Consider the following 22,864-nt stretch of genomic DNA (forward strand, 5'->3'; position numbering starts at 1 on the left):
CCCCCCACGTGCCGGGAGCTCGTTCAGGAACTCAGCTCTAGGCGTTTCTGGCAAAAACAAGCAAACGCGTGCACGATGTAGACCGGCCAAAGCAGCTGGGCTGCTTGGTGTGTGGAACTGTGAGTGTGAGACGCTTTGTTCGTGTGCTGGGTTTTGTTTCTGTGTACCAATGTGTGTACTAATGTCCTGAATACAGCGTCGTGAGACTCGGTGAGGGTTTTATCCATAAATAAATGACACCGCACTTGTTGCTGATTGTCCTCGACAATTTTGTTTCGTCATTGGTACCATTAAGGTGAAATTTGCGAGTAATATAAATTCATATATTTATGATTTACAGTCCTTAATCCACTCGTGGATGGAGGCCTCCCCCCTCCGTGTCAGTCAGGGGGTGATTTGGCCATACTTCACCACGCGGGTCAGTGCAGACCGGTGATGGTAGAGGCTCACGGCGACAGGTTCAGATGTCACCCGCCACGATTGTTAGCCGCGTCCTGGAATCGAACTCGGGTCATCGGGGTCAGAGCGCAGTGCAAGAACAGCCGCCGCACCACCGTACCACTCATAATAGCCGTGGTCCTCACGCGTGATTAAAAACCCTTGCTCCTGGCATAACGATCGATCCTGATCGAGTGACCTCTACACGCCTAGGGGGAGTCCGATACGTGTGGACGCCTGCGTGCGAGTGTCTGCGTGCGTGTGTCTGTGGGGAGCGGTAGTGCAGCGGTTAGCACGCTGTGCTACCAAGCCGGTGACCCGGGTTTGATTCCCGCTCACGGCCACCACCAGTGACGGTTTATTTGAACCGGTCCTGGACCTCCACTCAGTCAACTCAGCCTCAAATGAGTGCCTGGTGCGGTGTGTAAACATCGCTACTAGGGAGACAAAGGCGGTCGGGCGTGGTGCTGGCCACCCACCCCCTCGTGTGCCGTGCCGGCATTCATAGGTGCTCGCTAACAGCGCTTGCCCCTACAGTCTGTTAAGGTTATACGGGGGATCTTTGTCTTTGTGAAGTGGGGAGCGATAGTGGAGCGGTGAGCGCGCTGCACTACGAGCCCGGCGACCCGGGTTCAATACCCACTCAGAGTCAACAGCAGTGACGATTGTCTGAACTGGTCCTGAGCCTCCCCTAGGTCAACTCAGCCTCAAATAAGGACCTGATGTGGTGTGTAAACATCGCCATTGGGGAGACGAAGGCTGTCGGGCGTGGTGCTGGGCCACCCACCCCATCGTGTGCCGTGCCGGCCTTCATCGGTGCTACTCACTAACAGCACTCGCCCCAACAGCCAGGCGTCATCTTTACTCTCTGTACCTCCAGGCTCACTACTCCATCCAGAAAGCGGCCGCCTTCCTTGGCATCGGCACCGACAACGTGAGGTCGGTGGCGGTGGACGACCGGTGAGCAAGATTCCCTTCTCAAATATAAACACCCGGGTAACTCCCCCAGGGGTTGAGCACCTCTCGTTACTTGCGCGGGTGTCAAGCGGGGAAAGTGTTGGGGGGCAGGGCTGCCACCTGATGTGGCACAATTCAAGTAGTATCAGTCTCTTGATATGGCCCACAATAGCCAATCGTGAGAGTGTATTCTCCAGTGAGTGGATTATGGTATATTTCACATCTACACTAAACTATAAACATTTGTTTTATTTCATCAGGTGAGGTCCACTGACCTATATAGCTCTTTTTCAGGATTTATGTATGTTGAACGTCTTTCCAATCTTACGTAGCCAACCGTGCTAATCGGAAGCGACCTGGCCACAAATGATAGCTCAACGAAGTGGCTTATCATGTGGACATTTCTTGCAGCCAAATACTCTAAACGTGGAGGGGAAAACTAAATGTGGAGGGGAAAACCGGAAGACCCGGAAAAATATCCACACGGCCACAGGGAGAACAAACAAACTCCAAATATGCAGTCATCAGGGTCACGATCGAACCTACGACCTTCTGTATACCGGGCGAAACAGTTAACATCTCGCTACCCTGACGCCCCATATACGATAGCTGTAAGCATCGCTCAAGCTTTTCCAAGCACAACGGCTCAAGTGGTTTCTGTTTGACACCGCGCGTCCCTTTCCTTCCCAGCGGAAAGATGATCCCATCCGAGCTGGAGAGGAGAATCGAGGAGGCGAAGGCTGAGGTGGGAGACCCCTTCAGACGACGTCGCACTTTCACAACGAGTCGGAGCTGACCGGGTGCTTTGGCTGGCTCATAGTGGTCGCGGCGGAGCATCCTGGCTTCGAAACTGTTGCTGCCGATTAAACCGTGCAGAGAGTCCTTGGCTTCATTTCATTTGGCCGATTGCAGCGCTGAGAATTAACAAACACAAAGAATCCGTCTGATTGACAGGGCGAATAATAACTCTTTTCAGGCCACACAAAGCATGTGCCCCGAACGAATGAAGAGGCCGACTGAATCGACTTCAGAAGTAGTTCTATGACGTTATCTTATGGAGCCATTCTCTGACACAAAGTGGTGCTCTGTGTCCAATGTAAGAATTTCAAATGGGAATTTTATCATCTACTGATCATCGATCGACCATCTTCCGATCATCTACCGATCATCTACCGATCATCTACCGAACATCAATCATTCGCACAATTAGAATATAATTGTGGGAAAAAAAAACATTTCTTACTTGCTTCCCCGACAACCTTCCAGTACAAATAATGTAATAACAGCTTTGATTTTACTTTTCACAGAGAGAAACAGGAGACAAAAGCAAACGCTCACGAACATTACAAATAGACCAGTGACCTAAATTTAAGCCACGCGGTCTCTAGAGACTGAGCAGGGCCCGTCACCACCGGGCACGGCAGCCAGAGACACGCAGACGCACGACTGCGTGAAGGTGACTCGGGCCCCCCCCCCTCCCCATGCCTGCCCCCCCCCCCCGCCCACCCCAATCGTGCAGGGTGCTGTACCCTTCATGGTGGTGCTCACCGCCGGCACGACGGTGCTGGGCGCGTTCGACCCGATCGGCGCCGTGGCCGACACGTGCGAGCGCCGGGGCCTGTGGCTGCACGTGGACGTGAGAACAAACGCCTCATTGTGGGGGGGGGGGGCATGTCCACTCCCCCTCCCCTCCCCCCCATGCTTGACCACTACCGGCCCCCTCTATCCTCTTCCATTGCCGGACCCCGCCAACCACACTCGGACATGAACCCTCCCTTCTGAAAATTGTATGGAATGTGGCAAATTAAGTCAGGCCGCATTATTAAAAAAAGTTTTGCTGGCTGGAGGGAAGGGACGGACGCATGGATGGTCGCGTCCAAAGGATGTGCGAGTTGGCAGTAGTTGCTTAAAAGGAATCGTCATGAATGTGACACAGACATCGGATTCTGCCGAAGGAGAGTCCGTTATTTCTGGTTAAGTGTATGTAGGGGTAGGAGTCGGCACATTCTTAGCAGCATTCAATCCACCCCATTCTCGGGAGACTGTTGAAGGCTCTTCTGTACATCTGTTCGATCGGGCGTACGAGGGATCCTGAGCCTGGCTCCATACCTCAGAGTTGCTATTTAGTTGTTCGCCTGTCGTTTTGTCAATATGCGCTCGTTATAAATTGCTTTATTGTTATAGTCTGGATGGCTGAGCCAGACCCGGTTCAAATAAACCCTCCAGATATGTTTGAGGTGAGCGGTGGTGCATTGGTTATCGGACTGTGCTCAGAAACCTTCCCGTGTCACCCTCCCCGTGGATGTCCCTCCCTTCCCGTGTCTCTCTCCCCATGTCTCTCGCTCTCTGTGTCTCCCTCCCTCCTCGTGTCCCCCTCCTCGTGTCTCTCTCCCCATATCTCTCGCTCTCTGTGTCTCCCTCCCTCCCGGTGTCTCCCTCCCCGTCTGTCTCCCTCCCTCCCTCCCCGTGTCTCCCTCCCCGTGTGTCTCCCTCCCTCCCCGTGTCTCCCTCCACGTCTGTCTCCCTCCCTCCCCGTGTCTCCCTCCCTCCCCGTGTCCCTCTCCCTCCCCGTGTCCCTCTCCCCGTGTCTCCCTCCCCGTGTGTCTCCCTCCCTCCCCGTGTCTCCCTCCCCGTGTGTCTCCCTCCCTCCCCGTGTCTCCCTCCACGTCTGTCTCCCTCCCTCCCCGTGTCTCCCTCCCTCCCCGTGTCCCCCTCCCCGTGTCTCCCTCCCCGTGTGTCTCCCTCCCTCCCCGTGTCTCCCTCCTCGTGTGTCTCCCTCCCTCCCCGTGTCTCCCTCCACGTCTGTCTCCCTCCCTCCCCGTGTCTCCCTCCCTCCCCGTGTCCCCCTCCCCGTGTCTCCCTCCCCATGTGTCTCCCTCCCTCTCCGTGTCTCCCTCCCCGTGTGTCTCCCTCCCCGTGTCTCCCTCCCCGTGTCTCCCTCCCCGTGTGTCTCCCTCCCGTGTCTCCCCGTGTCTCTCTCCCCGTGTCTCACTCCCCGTGTCTCTCTCCCCGTGTGTCCCCCTCCCTCCCCGTGTGTCTCCCTTCCTCCCCGTGTCTCCCTCCCCGTGTCCCCCTCCCTCCCCGTGTCTCCCTCCCTCCCCGTGTCTCCCTCCCCGTGTCCCCCTCCCTCCCCTTGTGTCTCGCCCTGCCCAATGCCCCGTGCAGGCGTCGTGGGGAGGGAGTGCGCTGCTCTCCCATCGACACCGCCACCTGCTCGACGGTATACACAGGTGAGTGTGAATGTGTGTGCTCTCAGTGTGAGTGTGTGTGTACTCTCAGTGTGTGTGTGTGTACTCTCAGTGTGTGTGTACTCTCAGTGAGTGTGAGTGTACTCTCAGTGTGTGTGTGTACTCTTGAGTGTGCAGAATACACTGCACTACACGACTATACACTACACTACTATATACTCCACTATACACTACACTACTATACACTACACTATATACTACACTTTTCACTACACATTGGCCTCTATGGAGGCCCGTCGTTAACAGGAGTGCTAGTTAAGAGGGGTTGTACTGTAATGGGTTCACCGAATTTTCCAAGTACTATTCCAAGAAAGGAACGAAGCCTACATTTCAAATATGATATTTAATGAATAATAATAAACTATTTTGCAGACGAACACACCAGTCAGTTGTAGTAGAGCATTCCAAGTCGATTGTAGAGAAGCAGTAGAACAGTTTTTAAGTACAGTTACGGGCAGTCCTCGGCTAACGAAGACAATTGGTTCCTGAGAGCCCGTTCGTAAGCTGAACGGTCCGTAAGTCGGAACACAATAACGCACCGTATTTAAATGCCCGTACGGTCAGTGGTAAGAAACGTGTTACGGATCCACAAAAAGGGAAGCGTTGTTAAACGCATAATTAAGAAGAAACATTTGCATGTAACACTGTAAAAAATGCTGTATCGTAAATAAAACATAAAATAAAGGAAATAAAAAAAAACTGTTTTATATTCACTTACATTGACTCCTGATGCTAGCTTACTTGTCGGAAGGGGCAATGAGTTAACCACAATTGCACACACATGGGGCACGCGTGCACAAAGTCACGATACTAGCGCCAGCAAGAACGCTGCTGCCACCAACTCGGCAGCATTGTGTGTGTGTGTACTCAACTCGGCCGCAGTGTCCCCGAAGCCTCCGTTAGTAACTCGCATCTCTTATGAGATGCCAGTTGAATTATCGGATATTTTTTTTTTATCTGGATACGTGCCGTCTATGACATATGCCAGCAGAACCAGCGTTCCGTACGGCGAAGTGGCGGATAGCAGAGCTCTTGGTGTACGAGCCTGAGAGCTAAGAGTAGGGTGATGGCTTGGACTATATCTAGAGTTAGTGTTAGACTTGGGCTATGGGTTAGGGGGTAGGCGTGGGATATAAACTAAAACTATTTAAACTATTTTATTTTACCAGGCAAGGACCACTGAGCTTTATAGCTCGTTTTCAGAAGTGACCTCGCTAATGCAAATGATGGCTCAACAAAGTGGCTTAGCATGTGGGCATTTTTAGCAGCCAAATACTCTAAACGCACGTTTCTAAATATGGAGGGAAAACCCCGGGGACCCTGACAAAAATCTACGCGACCACGGGGGCAACATGCAATCTCCAAATATACAGGCGTCAGGGTCAGGATCGAAACCACGACCTCCTGTGTACCAGGCGAGGTAGTTAACATCTCGCCACCGTAATTTTATAGCTACCTTCAAAGCTAGACTTGGGCTACGGTTTAGGGTTAGAGCTAGGGTTATGACCATGGTTTTAGGGCTTTGGTTAGCACCTGATTGAATCTGCGCCGCTGTGCACGCAGGGTGGACTCGGTGGCGTGGAACCCGCACAAGATGCTCATGTCCGGACTGCAGTGCTGCGCGCTGCTGCTCCGCGATGACACCGTGAGCTCCGTCCGCAGCTCCATCCCTTGTCTCCCGCTGTGTGCGAGAAGCGAGCCACACGCACAGAACCGGAGCACGGAGATTGCGACGACACACGGCACACATGACGTCGTTAAATACAACAAAGTCAAAGTTGCACCGTATATCCTTTACAGAGTTGGGGCAAGTGCTGTTAGCGAGCACCTATAACGGTTGGCACGGTACACGAGGGGGTCGGTGGCCAGCACCACACCCGGCCGCCTTTGCCTCCCCAGTGGCGAAGTTTACACACCGCACCAGGTACTCATTTGAGGCTGAGGCAATCTAGGAGAGGTGCAGGACCGATTCGGATTTAATTCGCCACTGATGTTGCCATGGCTAGGAATCAAATTCGGGCCACCGGGTTTGTAGCACAGTGCCCTCACCACTGCGCTACATCCCAGTCATATAATGACCATGAATCAGGGTGTGTGTGTGTGTGTGACTTTGGCTTAGCACGCGTGGCAAATTACTACACTGGGCCAATGGGATGGGATGAAATGTCAGCACAAGATTAAAAAAACACCAAAGGAACATCGAATACTCACCAAGACAGTTGCCTGCCAACAAGGGCATTCCATTGATTATGATGAATCGATTTAAATTGACAACAATAATATCAACTAAGCTGAGCTTCTATGCTGAGCGTGGCTGAGAAATGCATCGTTAAATAATCACATGACAACCTTAAACAAGTACATTTACATTAATCGAAACTCAAACATCAGTATTTTAACAATACTGACCAATTAGTATGTATAATAACTTATGACTAACCTTACTCCCCACATACGTATCGATGCCTTTATATTAACATATGTTAAAATTTACAGTATTATAACCTAACGGAACATTGTAATTCGTGGATACATTAACCTCTCTAAATCACTTCCTGATACATCACACTCCCTATTTAAGGCTCAAAACTGGAGGACATTTTCACAGTTATGGAAATCGCCTGATGATGCTGGTTCTAGCCACCAGTGAAACGTCCGTACCAAATTGTAAAATGTGCGTGGATTGCTCTGCAACATCCCCCAGCCGTGTGCTGGAGCAGCGTACCTGTTAAATTTAAATAAGAATGCTTTTTTCACGCGACAACTTGTATTCGTTTGGATGTGCCGGATGGTGGCGGGTGTACGACACAAATCAGTAACGGATCATAACATTGGTGGCGAAAGCCTACGCGCAAAGGTTCACCGTTGTATCGTCGGTCTAAGCACTCGGGAATTTTCTTCCTCCGTCAATCTGCTAATCCAGGGATCCCCTGGGGTCCACGGTTATCCCCCCCCCCACCGCCTTTTCCAGGGGCTGCTGCGGTCATGCCACTCGGCCAGTGCCTCGTACCTCTTCCAGACGGACAAGTGCTACGACTCTGCGCACGACCCCGGCGACAAGTCGGTGCAGTGCGGCAGGAGGGACGACGCCCTCAAGCTGTGGCTCGCGTGGAAGGCGTGCGGGCGGCGCGGCCTGGAGGCGCGCGTCGACCGCGCCTTCGCGTGCGCCAGGTGACGGAGCGTGCCATTGATTATGATGAATGTCACGTCTATGCGCCGCTTCTCGGTGGCAGCCCCAACAGTCTGGAACGATATCCCTCTGCACATTCGCAGCATCACCTCAATCGCCTCCTTCAAGAGACACTTAAAAACTCATCTCTACAATGATGCTTTTGAGCGACTCTGAGCTTGGCTCCGCGCCTCTGAGTTGCAGCCACTACGTCTGCAAATTTGCGCGCGCTACAAATTGAACTATTATTATTATTACAGAACACGCCCCCAGCTTAGTCTGTCCCTCGGTAGATAATAACTAAGACAATGGGGCCCGGGATTTTATTTCTGATGAAGCAAAGGTGTATTACGTTCTAACTGAACTATTTCACAACTGCTTGTGAATCAACTGCTAGATTTGGGGCCTTCCCCTGCCATCTATCGGTAATTTTTGTGTGTGTGTTTAGTTTGTTGTCCTTCCACGTCGCACCTCCGATTAGCACGGTTGGCTATGTACGGTGCGAAAGAACAACGTACGTACGTGTGGTGTACCTAATTTCTGGGAGGCTCAACCAGGTGAGAGCTGGTGAGCCAGCGGCCGGTCCCTGCTGTTCCTCAGTTCCACCCCACGTCTACAAAACAGGACCCCTGCCCCTCAGAGTGAGTGACCCCTTAACATTGGACCCCGCACCTACCCTCATAAGCCCCACCCACTACGCAAGTAGCCCCACCCACCCCTCAGGTAGCCTCGGGTAGCCCCGCCCACCGCTCAGGTAGCCCCCCCCCCACAGCTCGGGTAGCCCCGCCCACCGCTCAGGTAGCCCCCCCCCCACAGCTCGGGTAGCCCCGCCCACCGCTCAGGTAGCCCCCCCCCCCACAGCTCGGGTAGCCCCGCCCACCGCTCAGGTAGCCCCCCCCCCCCCACAGCTCGGGTAGCCCCGCCCACCGCTCAGGTAGCCCCCCCCCCACAGCTCGGGTAGCCCCGCCCACCGCTCAGGTAGCCCCCCCACAGCTCGGGTAGCCCCGCCCACCGCTCAGGTAGCCCCCCTCCCCCACAGCTCGGGTAGCCCCGCCCACCGCTCAGGGAGCCCCCCCCCCCCCACAGCTCGGGTAGCCCCGCCCACCGCTCAGGTAGCCCCCCCCCCCCCACAGCTCGGGTAGCCCCGCCCACCGCTCAGGGAGCCCTCCTCGAGCTCATCTTCTATTGGCTGTAGCCCCGCCCACTGCTCGAGAAGCTCCACCCACAGATCAGTCCATAAGTGGAGCATAAAATCGGAAAGTGTTTAACCCCGGACAGAAATCGCAATTTTCGCAAAATGTTTTTGGGAAACTGGGACAGCCGTTCTGAAACTGAGACGGGGACTGGCCTGGCTTTATTAGCCGTATGAGAGTCGGAGAGTTTATTTTGAGGGAAGATTTTGAGCTTATAATGACTCTTGTACAAGGTTGACCTCATCAAGATAGCCATTAAAGTAAATTGTAGAGAGTGTGTGTGTGCACTGACGGAGCCAGTGGGGGGTGGGGTGGCACGTGCCCCCCCCCCCCCAATGATCCGATCGAAATCCCTAATTTCGATCGGATCATTGGGGTTTATTAGTAATAAATCGACATTTTGCGACCCCCACTGCCACTATGTAGCATATTATTACGTGACTCTGTGAGATGATAGGACAATAGTCTGAGTCCATTCTTGGAAATAACGGCAAAGTAGTTATACGTGACTCAGAATTGTGCGTAGTTGCGTATACAGTCCACGACTTCCCTGAAGGCAAACACCTTCAGCGAGCGATGCCGATCACACAACGCGGTTCGAATTCGACCCTCGATCGATGGCTGCGCCATCGCCGCACACGCGTCGAATAAAAATCAAGGGACAACTCCTCACTTACTAACAACTCCTCTATCATGTTTCATTGCTGGAGGGGTTGCCCCCCCCCCTACCTGAAAATCCTGGCTCCGCCATTGTGTGTGCGTGTGTAGAGTGCACCCAAGCAGATGGCTTTTACATAATGTAACCAACTGTAACACTTTTTCTGGACATGACACTTGTAAATAGGAGTGCTTTTTAGAGCACGTGCTCAAAGAGCACGTTTATACCACTGGCTCAGGGCTGCCCGCGGATGTGAGTGCCGTCCCATTGCCTTGGTTGAGCACCACAGCAGCTCGACTCTGGTTACATCATTCGGTTTTTGATGGAAATCGTAGTTGCAAGTGACTGGCGACTGTGTTTCAGGCTGCACTGCCATTTGTAGAAAGTTGCCCAGCAGTGGAATGATCATGGCTGATGGCTGCTGATGCGATTCTCTGTGCGCTACACTTGTGTGAGCTCGCGGGAGCGATGTGGGGGTAGCGGCGTGAACTCGCCTGCATGCGTGGTCGCGTGTGCAGGTACCTGGCTGATGAGATCAAGGACAAGGAAGGATTTGAGCTGCTGATGGAGGTGTGTGGCAGCGAGCATGCCGGGCCTTGCGCACGCATTCACATTCGCGATGGTGACACTGCCGTTGTTGACACAAACTAAGCGTAAGGGGTTGTCGGTTCGATCCAGACCCTGATGCCTGTATATTTGGAGTTTGTATGTTCTCCCCGTAGTCGCGTGGATTTTTCTCCGAGTCCTCCTTCCGATTTTTCCTTCCACATTTAGAAACACGCGTTTAGATTATTTTGGCTGCTATAGATTTCCACGCGATAAGCCACTTTGTTGAACTGTCATTTGTGGCCAGGTCACTTTTGAAAAAGATCTATACAACTCAGTGGGCCTTACCTGGTCAAATAAAAAGTTTAGTTGAGTTTTTTTTATAAACAGTACTCTTAGGTGATAGTTATTTCCATCATCTGCCTAAATATATCGGTACAGGTAGAGCTTTAATCGTTATATATATCATTATTTTGGCTATCACCTGATGAGGCTGATTGTTGTAATTACCAGTGAAACAACATGGTACTCGAGTGGTAAATGTTGTGGGTTTACTCTCCATCACACCGGTGTGCTGAACTAGTAACTCATTGTCCTGCTTTGTTTAAGTGACAAACCTTACGTGATCTAACCCAAATAACCTCGAATATGGACAGATATCATACTAAAAGTCTGGGATTCCAAAACACCAGACCACACTGGGCTAGCCAGATGGCAGTAGAGCAAGTCGGTCCATGAATCTGATTGTGTTGACCTTTGAGCGTTACCCTCTCAAATATGAATTTCCTTTGGGTCGTCCGTATCCTTCCCAACATGAAGCCACCCATTCATGAAATCGGCCAAACATCCCAATGCGGCGAGACCCTCTTGAAAAAAGCCTTCGTAAGAGTCTCAGTGAGACTTTTCTGGGTAACAAAATTCGAGCAGGTCTGTCTGGCTCGGCAAATATTTGCACGCCCCAGTGCACAACATCCGCTATCCATCTGACTATGGCCATGGCTACTCGTGATGCGCCTACGCCGGTCTGGCAACGCAGTCAGAGTGACTGGCGTGGCTGCTCCCTTTGCAGCCCGAGGGAACCAACGTCTGCTTCTGGTTCATCCCGCCCAGCATGAGGGGGCAGCCCAGGGGGCAGCTGTTCTGGCAGAAACTGGACAAGGTGAGCGGCTGAACGGTCACACAAACACAAGACAAAGATCACCCGTATAGCCTTAACAGGCTGTTGCGGAAAGTGCTGTTAGGGAGCACATATGAAGGCCGGCACGGCACACGAGGGGGTTGATGTCCAGCACCACGCCCGACCGTCTTTGTCTCCCTAGTGGGGATATTTACACACCACACCAGGCACTCATTTGAGGCTGAGTCGATTTAGGGGAGGCCCAGGACCGGTTTAGATAATCATCACAAGCGTTGATTGTAACCGGGAATTTAACCCGTTCGTAACGCAGCACGCTGGCCACTACACTACCGCTACCTACACACACACGCACATTAACACACACCATGTTAATGTGATGGTGATGGCGGTGATATGGTTGTAGTTAATGGCTGTGGTTGGCTATGATGAAATTTGGGTTCATAGAGTTGGTGTTTACGAAGATAGTAAAGTGCTTTAGATGAATGGTTGTGGTTGGTAGTTGATGTTGGTGGCAGCAATGCTGTTTGTGGTAATAGATGATGAGAACGATGCTTGGGATAATACTGGTGTTTGGTGAGAGGAGTTGCTGCAATTGTGGTTGTAGTTAATGGTGTTGGCCAGTTCCGTGGTTGTGCTTGGTAGGATATTGGTGGGATATTGGTGATTTTGGTGGTGATATTGGTGGGAGTGTGTTACTTATAATCCATCTAGACACTCACTCATCCAATGAATCACCCACTCACTCACCTACTCAATAACTTTTCGACTCACCGATTCTCACCTACCACACCACCCACCTACCCCTTGCCCCAATTTCCCTCCCTCTCACAGGTCGCCCCTTCCATCAAGACACGCATGATGCTCGCAGGGTCCATGATGGTCGGCTACCAGCCCCACGGTGACCGCGTCAACTTCTTCCGCATGATCCTCATCTCCCCGAGCGTGCGACGGGAGGACCTCGATTTCTGCCTCAACGAGATCGAACGCCTAGGCTGCGACCTCTGACCTTCGGGATTAACCCCCCCTCCCACCCCATCACATCCCTAGAGCCCCCAACACCACATCAACCCCAATAACTCCTCCCGAGAGACGAGGCAGCGGACGACCCAACCCACCTCTCCACCTCCCCACCCCCCCACCTCACCTCCCCACCTCACCTCCCCACCTCCCAAGACGATACTTGACAGACACGGCAAAGTTTCGGTGAGGGTTTTAATATTTAATAAACTAATTTATGATTGCACATATCGATTAAAATAATTACGTGCAACTGTGTAGAGTTGATTTCCACAGCTGCACCTAATGACTAATGAAGTAATAGGGTTCTATGTAGGAATGGGTTGAGGGTTTTGTATGGGATGAGCCAAGGGTTCTGAGTCGGATGAGTTGCGAGTGAGCTGCAGGATGATGCTTTGTAGAGGATGGCACGGGGATTCGGATGGGATGTACACGTGCTGCATGGAAGCATTTGAGGCTACTTCACGTGATGGCTCAGTTCAGATATATGTATCGGATACCTCGCGAAGACTGCAATAGAGCTGGACTATACGAGCATCTACAACTAAATACGGGGCTACATTGGCAGTTGCACATTAGCACAAATAAAATTTGCACCTTATAACATAATAATAATATCTATAACGAGGAACATATAACAGGCTGATAATCCTTCTTTTGAGCAGAGGGAAGAGTTTAACTTTGTTGAAGTTTGGACGATACGCTGCAGTGTCTAAAGCACTTTAAAGTCGACAAATGACCAGATTTGCATTCGCAGACATTGAAGATGAACACCGTTGTTACTCTTTGAAGATGTGTCGCTACTCACCGAGCCATATTTTAATCTTCATGAAATGGCCATGGTTGGTGATGGAGACATTTTTTTCCCCAAAACCCACGACAAGTAACATTTGCCAGAAATGTGTAAATTGGGCCCAGTATCTAATGGGACACTATTCATTTCAACTTAATTTATGGTTTCTAAGGCGCTGCAATGTAAAGTGTGATAACCATAAGTCAAATCAATTTCCCTCCTCTCTCCGATCTAATGAGCCACTGCTCTTAACATCAACCTTTCACATGTTCTCATATAAGACAGATAATGAGGAGAGCAGTGTTTTGTTTTACTTATCATCGTACCCGTGACACAGATACAGCTGATAGTTTATGCAAATGAAATTCTAATGACTTGCTGGGTGCGTAGCGCTGATCTCACGACTGCTTCTGCGCTGCGTGATGATGGACTAACTCCGGCGACAAGGGACTCAGCGGGACTTGAGCCAGTGGTTTTACACCATGTGCCACTGCAGTCATGCTCTATCCAGACATGCAAGACCAGTCAATAACATTAAGACTGTCATTTGTTGTATGCTGTATAATTACGAGTGTTAAAAAGTCTATTCATGTTTTGCGTTTACTTTGTTAACTATTAACATGTAACTTATTCGGTCAACTTCACAAATCTCGATATAGTACTTGAGCATCAATGTTTACAACGTTCTTAGTATTTTGCTTGATTTTAAAACTAATATTTGTCATATTGTCATTAGCCCCCAAGTAATGCCTACATTTACACTACACAAGTGAACAAGTGTTAGACATTTCACGCACAGAATGATGTAATTTCGAATACAGACCACATTTGCCGATGCATAACATAGGTATGTTTGTAACGTTCCTAATGAATGATACCCTGCCTTGCAGCTGCGTGTTTTAGACATTGTAATTCTCAATGTGCTGTATGATTATCGTTATTGACAATTAAACAGTAGTGGACAAACCTAATCAACTAAACACCCATGCTGTCAATCACCTTTCGCCTGAGCTTTGCACAAGTCCTCGACATACGAACGCAATTAGAACCGTTCGTAAGTCGAGCTGTTCGTAAGACGGAGCACAACAATGCACCGTATTTCAATGCCCCCCTAAAGGTCAGTGTTATGAAATGTGTTACGGTTCAACAAAAAAGGGAAGCATCATTAAACTCATAAGAAGAAATGGTTTACATTTGCATGTAAAACTGTAAACAAATACACTGTCCAGAGAAACACGTAAGTATAAAGTTACATAAATGGAGAAGACTCCAGTTTCGTTTTCACTTGCCTTGCATCCTGGTGCTGGCTTGCTTATCGGAAGCGGCGCAATGAGTCACCACAATTTCACACACACGGGGCACGCGCGCACGCACAGACAAGACAAAGACCCCCCCTTATAGCCTTAACAGACTGTTGGGGCAAGTGTTGGTAGCGAGCACCTATGAAGGCCGGCAGGGCACAAGAAGGGATGGGTGGCCAACACCACGCCCGATCGCCTTTGTCTTTCCAGTGGCAATGTTTTACCACAGCCAAACAGGTACTCATTTGAGGCTGAGTCGACCTAGGTGGAGGCCCAGGACCCATTCAGATAATCACCACCGGTGCTGGCCATGAGCGGGAATAGAACACGCACTCCCAGCGCGAGGCTTGACTCAAAAACATCTCGTGGAAGATCGCTCCGCGGGTCTTACGGTAAATGCACATTTTTTTGTATGACTGGCTCTAAAAATGTGCACGAAACAAAGTGCGCTACGGGTAAGCCTCACACGTAACTAATTCCTCAGAATAAAGCCACGAAACCATCGGTGCAGCCGGCACCCCTGCATCCAGGCCGGGAATGTTTCTTGTCCAACATTCTGACATCTGCACAAGAATTCCAGTCAATTACCAGGGCCAAACCACAATCATAGAACCCATAATTCACGCGTATATTGATCCCAGGCATCCAAAAATTATTGGAATATTTAGAGTCAGTTGTTTATTTATAGCATATTTCCAATTAACTCAATAAATAAAGTTCACACTTGACAACTGGAAGCGTTGTTTTGGACTCCGGGTGGGCTCGATGCGAGGCCGCGCAACTACGGACAACTTCACTGCCCAGCGCTGCCAGGATTCAAACCGAACTGTTTTTTGAGCCCCGACAGCTCATCCAGCAGCTGTCTGTTCTGCACCGCCAGCACTTCCACGCGGTTCTCCAAGCACCTCACATACTCCTTCTGTCGCCGGCGGCATTCCTTGACCGCTTCCCTGGGTAGCCAGGCGGCACGTGCACGTACACAGACACAACGGGTAAACATACAACTCGTGCATGATGAAAGAAAATACGAAGATCCCCCGTATAGCCTGAACAGACTGTTGGGGCAAGTGCTGTTAGCGAGCACCTATGAAGGCTGAGTCGACCTAGGGGAGGCCCAGGATTGGTTCAGATAATCGTCACTGGTGGTGGCCATGAGCGGAAATCGAACTCGGGTTGCCAGGTTCGTAGCGCAGCACGCTAACCCCTGCATTACCGCTCTCCACAATAAACACACACGTGACCTAACAAAGTGTAAAACTCTAAATTGCGCCAAGAATGGCAAGCACGGTTTTTTTTGTTCTGTGTGTGCCCACACAATTTAAGATGAACCTTTAAAAAAAGCGCACAACTACTGACTGCAAAAACATGACCGCAACGTTTATCCAATCTGCAAGTCGCAGGGGAGCATTCAGAGGGGTGGCGGGGCGGGAGAGCAAAATCACGAGTGAAGTGCAAAATACAATTCGCCAAAATGAATCGTTCGTTGTGCAGCGGTAAGACGTGGACCTGTTTTTCATGCGCCTGACCTCCCGGTTGTGCATCCTATCCTCGGGCACCGCCTGCGAGCTCTGCGGCGAAGGGATAAAAAAAGGTTGGCAAGTTTGCTCCGACAGATTCTGTTAAACGAGCACACATTAAAGAACTACGGAGCACACCGCATCAGCGATCGTGTTGACATATAGCCACGGCGACCCATATTATGGAATGCTTCTTTGATGTTGTCTGCCCGATGAGTTGCCCTTTCAAAAATAGCTTCTTGGCTCAATGGGCTTTGCTCTGGAAACAAAACTTCTGATTCTGATTTTAAGCGAGTTCGGCTCACGCAAAGCCACAATCAGTGCAGAAATCAACCTCTGCAGATGTGCATGGTAAAGGAACTACTCTGGATGACTTTGGACATGGAGCATCAACTTTGAGTTCCCACAAATGCTAATATGAGAGCGTGACGCTCAACACTTGACTGCAGTTACCATATGTGCAGTCGCAGCCACTAAATTATTAATAAACATTCCATGAATTCTCATAATTTGAGGATCACGATTAAATTTAATTTGAAAAAAATTACAATGTGGTGAACCCATGCACGAGTCACATAATCCAATGGAATACAGTGCACGTAGATTGAAAGTCATTACATATTACAAGCGTGATTCCATGCTTGCATCCCGAGCATAATAATCTGAATCAATGTCTCGTTGCGTGGTTAGTCCGTTGCCTGATAAACCATACACAACTCTAAACAGTGTAACAACACGTGTGCTGTGTATGTCGTGTGTGTGTAATTTATGTTATTACCTTTGTGACTGTATGTATGAGCGCAATCATGTTTGCCTGCACGTATGCTACTACTACACAAGTGTAGATGTGCACGCATTCCATTTTCATGCACATGTACAGTCTGTCCTCCTACAACGTGGTGGAAGTAGTTGCGTTCCAGAAGAACACCGCGTTATGGACAAATCGCGTTATAATAAATAATATGTAATGTAGTGTAAAGCACAGTCCGCGATAACACGCGGGATGCGTACGCAGACGGAGGTGCGTGGGTAGCGTCTGGAAGCATCCAGCAACATCAACATGTGTGATTCTTGCTCCGACTCGCACGACGTAGTTTTGTTCGCTTAATCGCGTTATATCCAATTCGCATCCGCGTTACATAAAAAAAAAACGTGTCCCCTTATACATTCATCGCGTTCTATCCAATTCGCGTTATGAAAACAACACGTGTTATCGGAGAGAGACTGGACTTTTGGAAGGAAAACAATTTGTCGCCACTGACTGTCGACCCCATACCTGCGTGAGTGCAAGGCGCGTCTCTCCCTCACTCGTGCTCGATGTCGCTGTCTCCTGCTGGCCTTCGGACATCTTTGGCTCTCTTTTTTTAAAATTCCTACTGGCACAGCCACACAACGCAGGCATACACACACATGAGTCGTTGTTCTTTATCTCGACTGGGTGCAGCCAGGGCTCATTCTCCTCTCACTGAATGTGTTCTGGGCTGCGTGCGGTGGGCAAGGGTCTTCCCGAGTCGCGTTAGGGATGCGACTCGTAGCCGCGGGAGGTAATCATGGATGTCCGTGCACCAGGCGTGGACATATTCTCAGACCCTTCTGAATTAAGCCCTGGCTGCAGAACTATGCCATGATATTTAAACTGATGAGTGTTCACATTATTTTAACGTGGGAGCTTTTTTGCCAGCATCAAAGTATGAAAACTAAAAATAGGTTTTACCCTTTCTGGCAGTAAAACAGTTGTTAAGATATTCACACACAAAATAGATACATTTTGCAAGGAATCGAGTCTTCATGAAATAGCGACTCAACCCGAGCTATCAATGCTCTGCTACGTGTGGCATTGTCTTTGTACTGTCCGCCTTTTGGCGTCCTCTGGTCCGACGCTGGTGTTACTAGGCCATAGAGAAGTCTGCCTCTGGTGTAGGCCAATCAGTTTCAAAGACAATGCCATATATAATTACTAGATCATGTCTGTTTGCATGTTCACCACAAGTACGTGTGGTTAACACAGACTTGCTTTTTTGCAAAAGCTAGTTGGTGTTTGAACATTTCAACACCTGAAGACGGGCGCTTGTGTAGCCACCGAAACGTCGTGTTTTCTTTTGTTATTGTTTTCTATCTACCTGACTTTACCGAAAGAACCAGAGAGTATGTAAAACCTATTATAATTACGTTTCATATTATTTCAACGTGTTTAACCGTCAATTTAAATCCACCGCTGGATGAATCCCTAACTGCCCTAGCCTTCTCCCCACCTCTAATGTACCATCGGCATCATCAGCCAAGGCCTCTCCACTGCTGCATGAATCCCTCACTCCACTGGCCTTCTCCCCACCTCTAATGCACCATCGGACTCATCATCAGCCAGAGCTCTGTGCCTGACGTCCGGCTCCACGTTTGAGAACATAGCGGCCTCATTCCCTCACGAGTGGCGAGCAATGGTGGGGCAATAGTGGCGCTGTGGAGAGATGTTGCGGTGGCGTGATCGTGTGGTCCGATGGAGTAGCGTGAAGGCTGTGACTCACGTGCGGAATTATGCTCCTTCGCTGGCTGTTCCGGCACCCGGCATTGACCTCAGCGACGCACTGCGAGAGAACCCCGCCTCTCCATTCCCGCCGAGTTGCCACACCCGCTGCGTGGGTTAGCGAATGATGTCGGTTGGCAGCCGTTGCCTGCGACGATTAACTCCCCAGAAGATCGTGGCCTCGTCATTAAACACGCGAGCGCGTGTTTCAAACGTTCTCGAGACAGAGTTGAGCGTTGATGTCCCGGGGTGAACGAGAAGACACTGGCGCGGGGCGAGCTGTCGTTGCGATGAGACCAAGGCAGAACCGCGCATGGCGAGTCACGTAGGTATAACATAAAACAAATCACGACGTTTCTGGCGCAACCTGATGATGGACGCTTGTGTTGCGCCCGAAACGTCGTGATTTGTTTTATTTTATACCGACGTGACTTTACCGAAATAACCACAGAGTATGGATTCCTGCAGTCACGACAGCTTCAAATCTAGACTAAATAATAAAGATGTCAAGTCCGTGTTGCTGTGACATGCGGCGCCTCGATAATCAACAGCTCCCGACTCAGGGCTGAGCAGGGCTCGAGTCTTCTGTAACTCGCGCGAGTGAATGTCACTCGAGGTAGTTTTTAGCAACACGAGTATAAACCTGCGTAGGAATAAGAAAACAACTTATTTTAGAGACCTGCAATAATTGCAGACCAAAACATCGGCCCAGTTTGCATAGTTTTACAAATTACTCCGGAAAAAGTTAGCTCCTTAAGGCAAAGTGACACAAATTTTATCCACGACTCTTACTTAAGCATGCGTGCACATCTTCAAGCACAACAACAGCATTATTGTTTTTTGTGTGTAATGTTTGGAAAATTCGTAACACAAAACAAACCTCGGCCCTCCCCTCCCCGTTGCTGAGAGAGAGAGTAACAACAGGCGGCTGGGAGACTCGTTAACCGCGGGGGGTTTGATTCGGTCCGTTGTTTCTTTAAACCCACAAGTAGGCCTCGGCGAGGTCAGGTTACCGGGTAAAAGGGTAAAGTTAAAGGGTAAAGGTGTGGACATGCCAAGGGGTAAGGTAAAGGGTAGGGTAAAGGTAGCTCGGAAGAGTTACCCGGTAGGGTAAAGGTAGCACGAAGTGTTACCCGGTAAATACGGTACCTTGTTTACTGCTCAACAATCCGTGGCGCAGTCCGTGGCCTACATTTAATAAGTAATATTTTTGTTTTAAACTTTATTAAAAACACGCTTTTATTAAGTGTACGAGTAGTGGCAGAACTCGACGACTCCAGGAAGTGGCCCCGAAGCTTGTCACAGCGTAAGGGGCCGTGGTGATTTACAGCCAACGTGAGTTGAGCGTGGACAATTAGAGCCAAGCCGAAACATAACATAAAAAAGAATGTTTAAAATTATATAAATGTTTAATGATAGAATATAGTATTGTCATCAGTATGACATAAGTATACCAAGTTTGCAGTCAATACCACATTGGGAAGTGGGTTAAAATTGAGTTACAAGATTTGAGGATACAACAACAGAGTGAGTTAAAAGAAAGCTTGTAAAATTGGAATAATCGAGAGTATTCTATATGAATAAAGCGCTCTACCTAGCATTCACCGTGATAAACCTTGTCCATGTGTAGTAGTACCCCAGTAATTACCCTGTAATCGGGTCATTTGTATGGGGTCAGGGTAAAAGGTAGGGTAAAGGTAGGCTCGTTGCTTTTTACATTTAACCTTTTACCTTACCTGCTAAAGCAGACATGGGCAAAGCACGGCCCGCGGGCCGTATACGGCCCGTTGGGCTTTTTAATCCGGCCCGCCGAACTTGTCCAAATATTATTAAATTAAATTTTACCTTCTTCCTGTAATGCCAACATTTCCCCAATAGTTAGCGCACTTTGACCGGGAGAGAGAGAGAATATTCGTATGAGCAATTCATGTTTCTATTGAAAGTAAGTAAACAGTAATATTTGGGTACAGTATTGTTTTTGGAAGCATTCACTGTAATATCGTATGAACGTTTACTTCACCGCATCATCGTATGAATGATGCGAGAAGAGATTAACGGGTTCTTGTGTTAGCGATTTACGTACTCGGTGCTTTCGCTCTCTAAATTACGGCTTGAATGAGGGGGAGGGGTATGACTACATCACAAAATGAATATCTTATTAGGAATTTTATATAACAAAAGTTATATACATAACTGTTACGCTTTGTGTAATTCAACAAAACAAACAAAACTTAACTCCGAGTTCTCTCCGAATTTCACGAGTCCGTTCTAGACCCCACAGTTTTTTAAAGAGTTTTAAGCACAGAAAACATAATTAAAGTTTGAAAAATCATTAATTATACAAACTTTTCAATAATTTCCTTCTTCACTTCGATTAAAATTTTCTTTAAAAACTTCTTCTCACCAACATTACCACTCATTACCACTTTCTCCGAAGGCAAGTTTGCTAAAGAATACATGGTACAGACAGCAGACATCTTGTGTCCGGAGATCAAAAGCAAATTTGAAAAAGTCAGTTTATCACGCAGGACTGTGACTCGCGGTGTGGAACTGATTGATAAACATATAGCCAGTCAATTAAACAAAAAGTCTGATTCCTTTGAATTATATTCACTAGCACTGGATGAAAGTACGGACGTAAAAGACACTGCTCAGCTCCTCATTTTTATCCGAGGCATTGACGACAGTTTTACGATAACAGAGGAGTTTTTGACCATGGCGTCCCTGAAAGGAACAACGCGGGGAGAGGACTTGTATAACCAGGTATCTGCTGTCATCGAAAGTATGACGCTACCTTGGAGTAAACTTGTCAATGTCACAACGGATGGATCGCCAAATATAACTGGAAAAAATGTTGGGCTGCTGAAAAGAATCCAGGATAAAGTGAAAGAGGAAAACCCTGTCCAGGATCTTATTTTCCTTCACTGCATCATCCATCAGGAATCCCTGTGTAAGTCTGTATTGCAGCTTAATCATGCCGTGAATCCAGTCGTAAAACTTGTGAACTTTATACGAGCAAGGGGACTTCAGCACCGTCAGTTTATTACGTTCCTGGAGGAAACTGATGCGGATCATCAGGACTTGCTGTACCACTCTCGTGTCCGCTGGTTAAGTTTGGGGAAAGTGTTACAACGAGTTTTGGAGCTGAAAGAAGATATCATCGCATTTTTGGAGTTGATGGGGAAATCTGACGAATTCCCTGAGCTAAGTGACAAGAACTGGCTTAGTGACTTTGCGTTTGCTGTGGACATATTTTCACACATGATTGAGCTGAATGTGAAACTGCAGGGGAAAGATCAGTTTGTTCACGACAAGTACAAACATGTGAAAGCCTTCAAATCCAGCTCACTTTGTTCTCCGGACAAATTGCGAACAAATCTTTCGCTCATTTCCCCACACTTGCCATGCAGGAAGAGGCACCGCGAAACGCAAAAAAATACAGCAAATCACTTGAGGACCTGTGTTGTATACTAACCCTTCTTCCAAAATTGAGATTAATAATATTTGATGATATTTTTATATATTATCTTTTTACTTGTTTTTTTAATGAATGAAACACACCAAAAGCGCAGCAAACTGCAAAACACCAGGTGTTGTTAAGTAATGAACTGGAGGAGGGCTAGGATGGCAGAATTTGCAACCTTGCTTCAAGGAAAGATAAGGCCTGATGAACGGGCACATGTCACCCGTGCAGGCGGCAGAGACAGTGGGAGTGTCAGCCAGACATAGTTAAGGCAAAAAGCCCAACCATCCTGCATGGTTTTAAAGTAACGTCAAAATTCGAAATTCAACAACAGAGTAGGCTAAAGTATCGATCCTCGCGCTCGCTCAAATTGGAGACCAGGCTGCGAGCTACATCAATGAACCATTGCCATTTGCTAATCCAATACTGAATGTTAATATTACTGAAGTCAAAACGAATTCTATGACCTCAGCACATGGGCAAATAATAGGGCAGTGTCGACTCAAAGGCAATGGAAGAAAACAGAGGCGCCTTTGTCTAAATCACAACCACAGAAAGCCAGGAATCATCACTGATTGTGTGTTCAGGGATTCCGAGCTAGTTAGAACACGTGCACAGGGGGGGGGAGCTGATGTAAACAACCCTGCGCGTCTGAATGTGAGGGGGCCTTGGACCTGGAATCAAGAATAACACTCCCAGAGCAGAAGGTTGGACAGGGGGAGAGCTGATTTAAAAGAGTGTTGTATATCTCTCAAGGCGGGCAAGACCCAGCTGAGTAACAAGGCTGCGGGGGTCACCAGAAGTTCGCATTCGCCTAGTTAAGACAAAAAGCTCAATTATTCTGTATTGCTATTAAAGTAACGTTAAAGTCGGAATTTAACAACAGAGTAGGCTAAAGTTATTGA

The 22,864-nt window shown here is 48.9% G+C and overlaps 2 protein-coding genes and 1 pseudogene across 3 annotated transcripts in view; 1 reads left to right on the top strand and 2 right to left on the bottom strand.

The window, feature by feature from the left end:
- The window catches only part of GADL1 (glutamate decarboxylase like 1), a 28,354-nt gene extending 14,202 nt beyond the window's left edge, over nucleotides 1–14,152 (top strand). The window contains 9 exon segments of the mRNA XM_061554845.1: nucleotides 1,319–1,398; nucleotides 2,086–2,140; nucleotides 2,915–3,031; nucleotides 4,561–4,625; nucleotides 6,207–6,288; nucleotides 7,615–7,814; nucleotides 10,182–10,233; nucleotides 11,279–11,368; nucleotides 12,179–14,152. Of these exon segments, the coding sequence (XP_061410829.1) occupies nucleotides 1,319–1,398; nucleotides 2,086–2,140; nucleotides 2,915–3,031; nucleotides 4,561–4,625; nucleotides 6,207–6,288; nucleotides 7,615–7,814; nucleotides 10,182–10,233; nucleotides 11,279–11,368; nucleotides 12,179–12,352 (915 nt within the window). The 3' untranslated portion in view covers nucleotides 12,353–14,152.
- LOC133344739 (G protein-activated inward rectifier potassium channel 1-like) overlaps nucleotides 1–22,864 on the bottom strand; it is a 240,705-nt pseudogene that overhangs the window by 208,505 nt on the left and 9,336 nt on the right.
- LOC133344738 (cAMP-responsive element modulator-like) lies at nucleotides 15,111–18,745 on the bottom strand. 2 transcript variants are annotated; one of them, XM_061554846.1, is made up of 4 exons: nucleotides 18,498–18,745; nucleotides 17,252–17,351; nucleotides 15,965–16,026; nucleotides 15,111–15,408 (listed from the first exon to the last, which is right to left on the bottom strand). In XM_061554846.1, exons 2-4 carry the CDS (start codon nucleotides 17,321–17,323, stop codon nucleotides 15,252–15,254), a joined length of 291 nt encoding a protein of 96 aa, XP_061410830.1. In that variant the 5' UTR covers nucleotides 17,324–17,351; nucleotides 18,498–18,745; the 3' UTR covers nucleotides 15,111–15,251. The 2 variants fall into 2 exon arrangements, with proteins under 2 accessions (XP_061410830.1, XP_061410831.1); XM_061554847.1 differs by having other exon boundaries at nucleotides 17,252–17,348; nucleotides 18,498–18,744.

This window comes from Lethenteron reissneri, chromosome 20 (genome assembly GCF_015708825.2).
Source record: "Lethenteron reissneri isolate LAM-NWPU_2019-01 chromosome 20, ASM1570882v1, whole genome shotgun sequence".
In the NCBI taxonomy this organism is placed as follows: Eukaryota; Metazoa; Chordata; class Hyperoartia; order Petromyzontiformes; family Petromyzontidae; genus Lethenteron; species Lethenteron reissneri.

Coding starts and splice junctions, on each gene's coding strand:
- LOC133344738 (XM_061554846.1), bottom strand. CDS start 17,323: ATGTCCGAAGGCCAGCAGGAGACAGCGACATCGAGCACGAGTGAGGGA. Junction 16,027..17,251: donor CGCGCCTTGCACTCACGCAG/GTATGGGGTCGA, acceptor CCTTCGCCGCAG/AGCTCGCAGGCGGTGCCCGA. Junction 15,409..15,964: donor GTCAGGCGCATGAAAAACAG/GTCCACGTCTTA, acceptor CTGGCTACCCAG/GGAAGCGGTCAAGGAATGCC.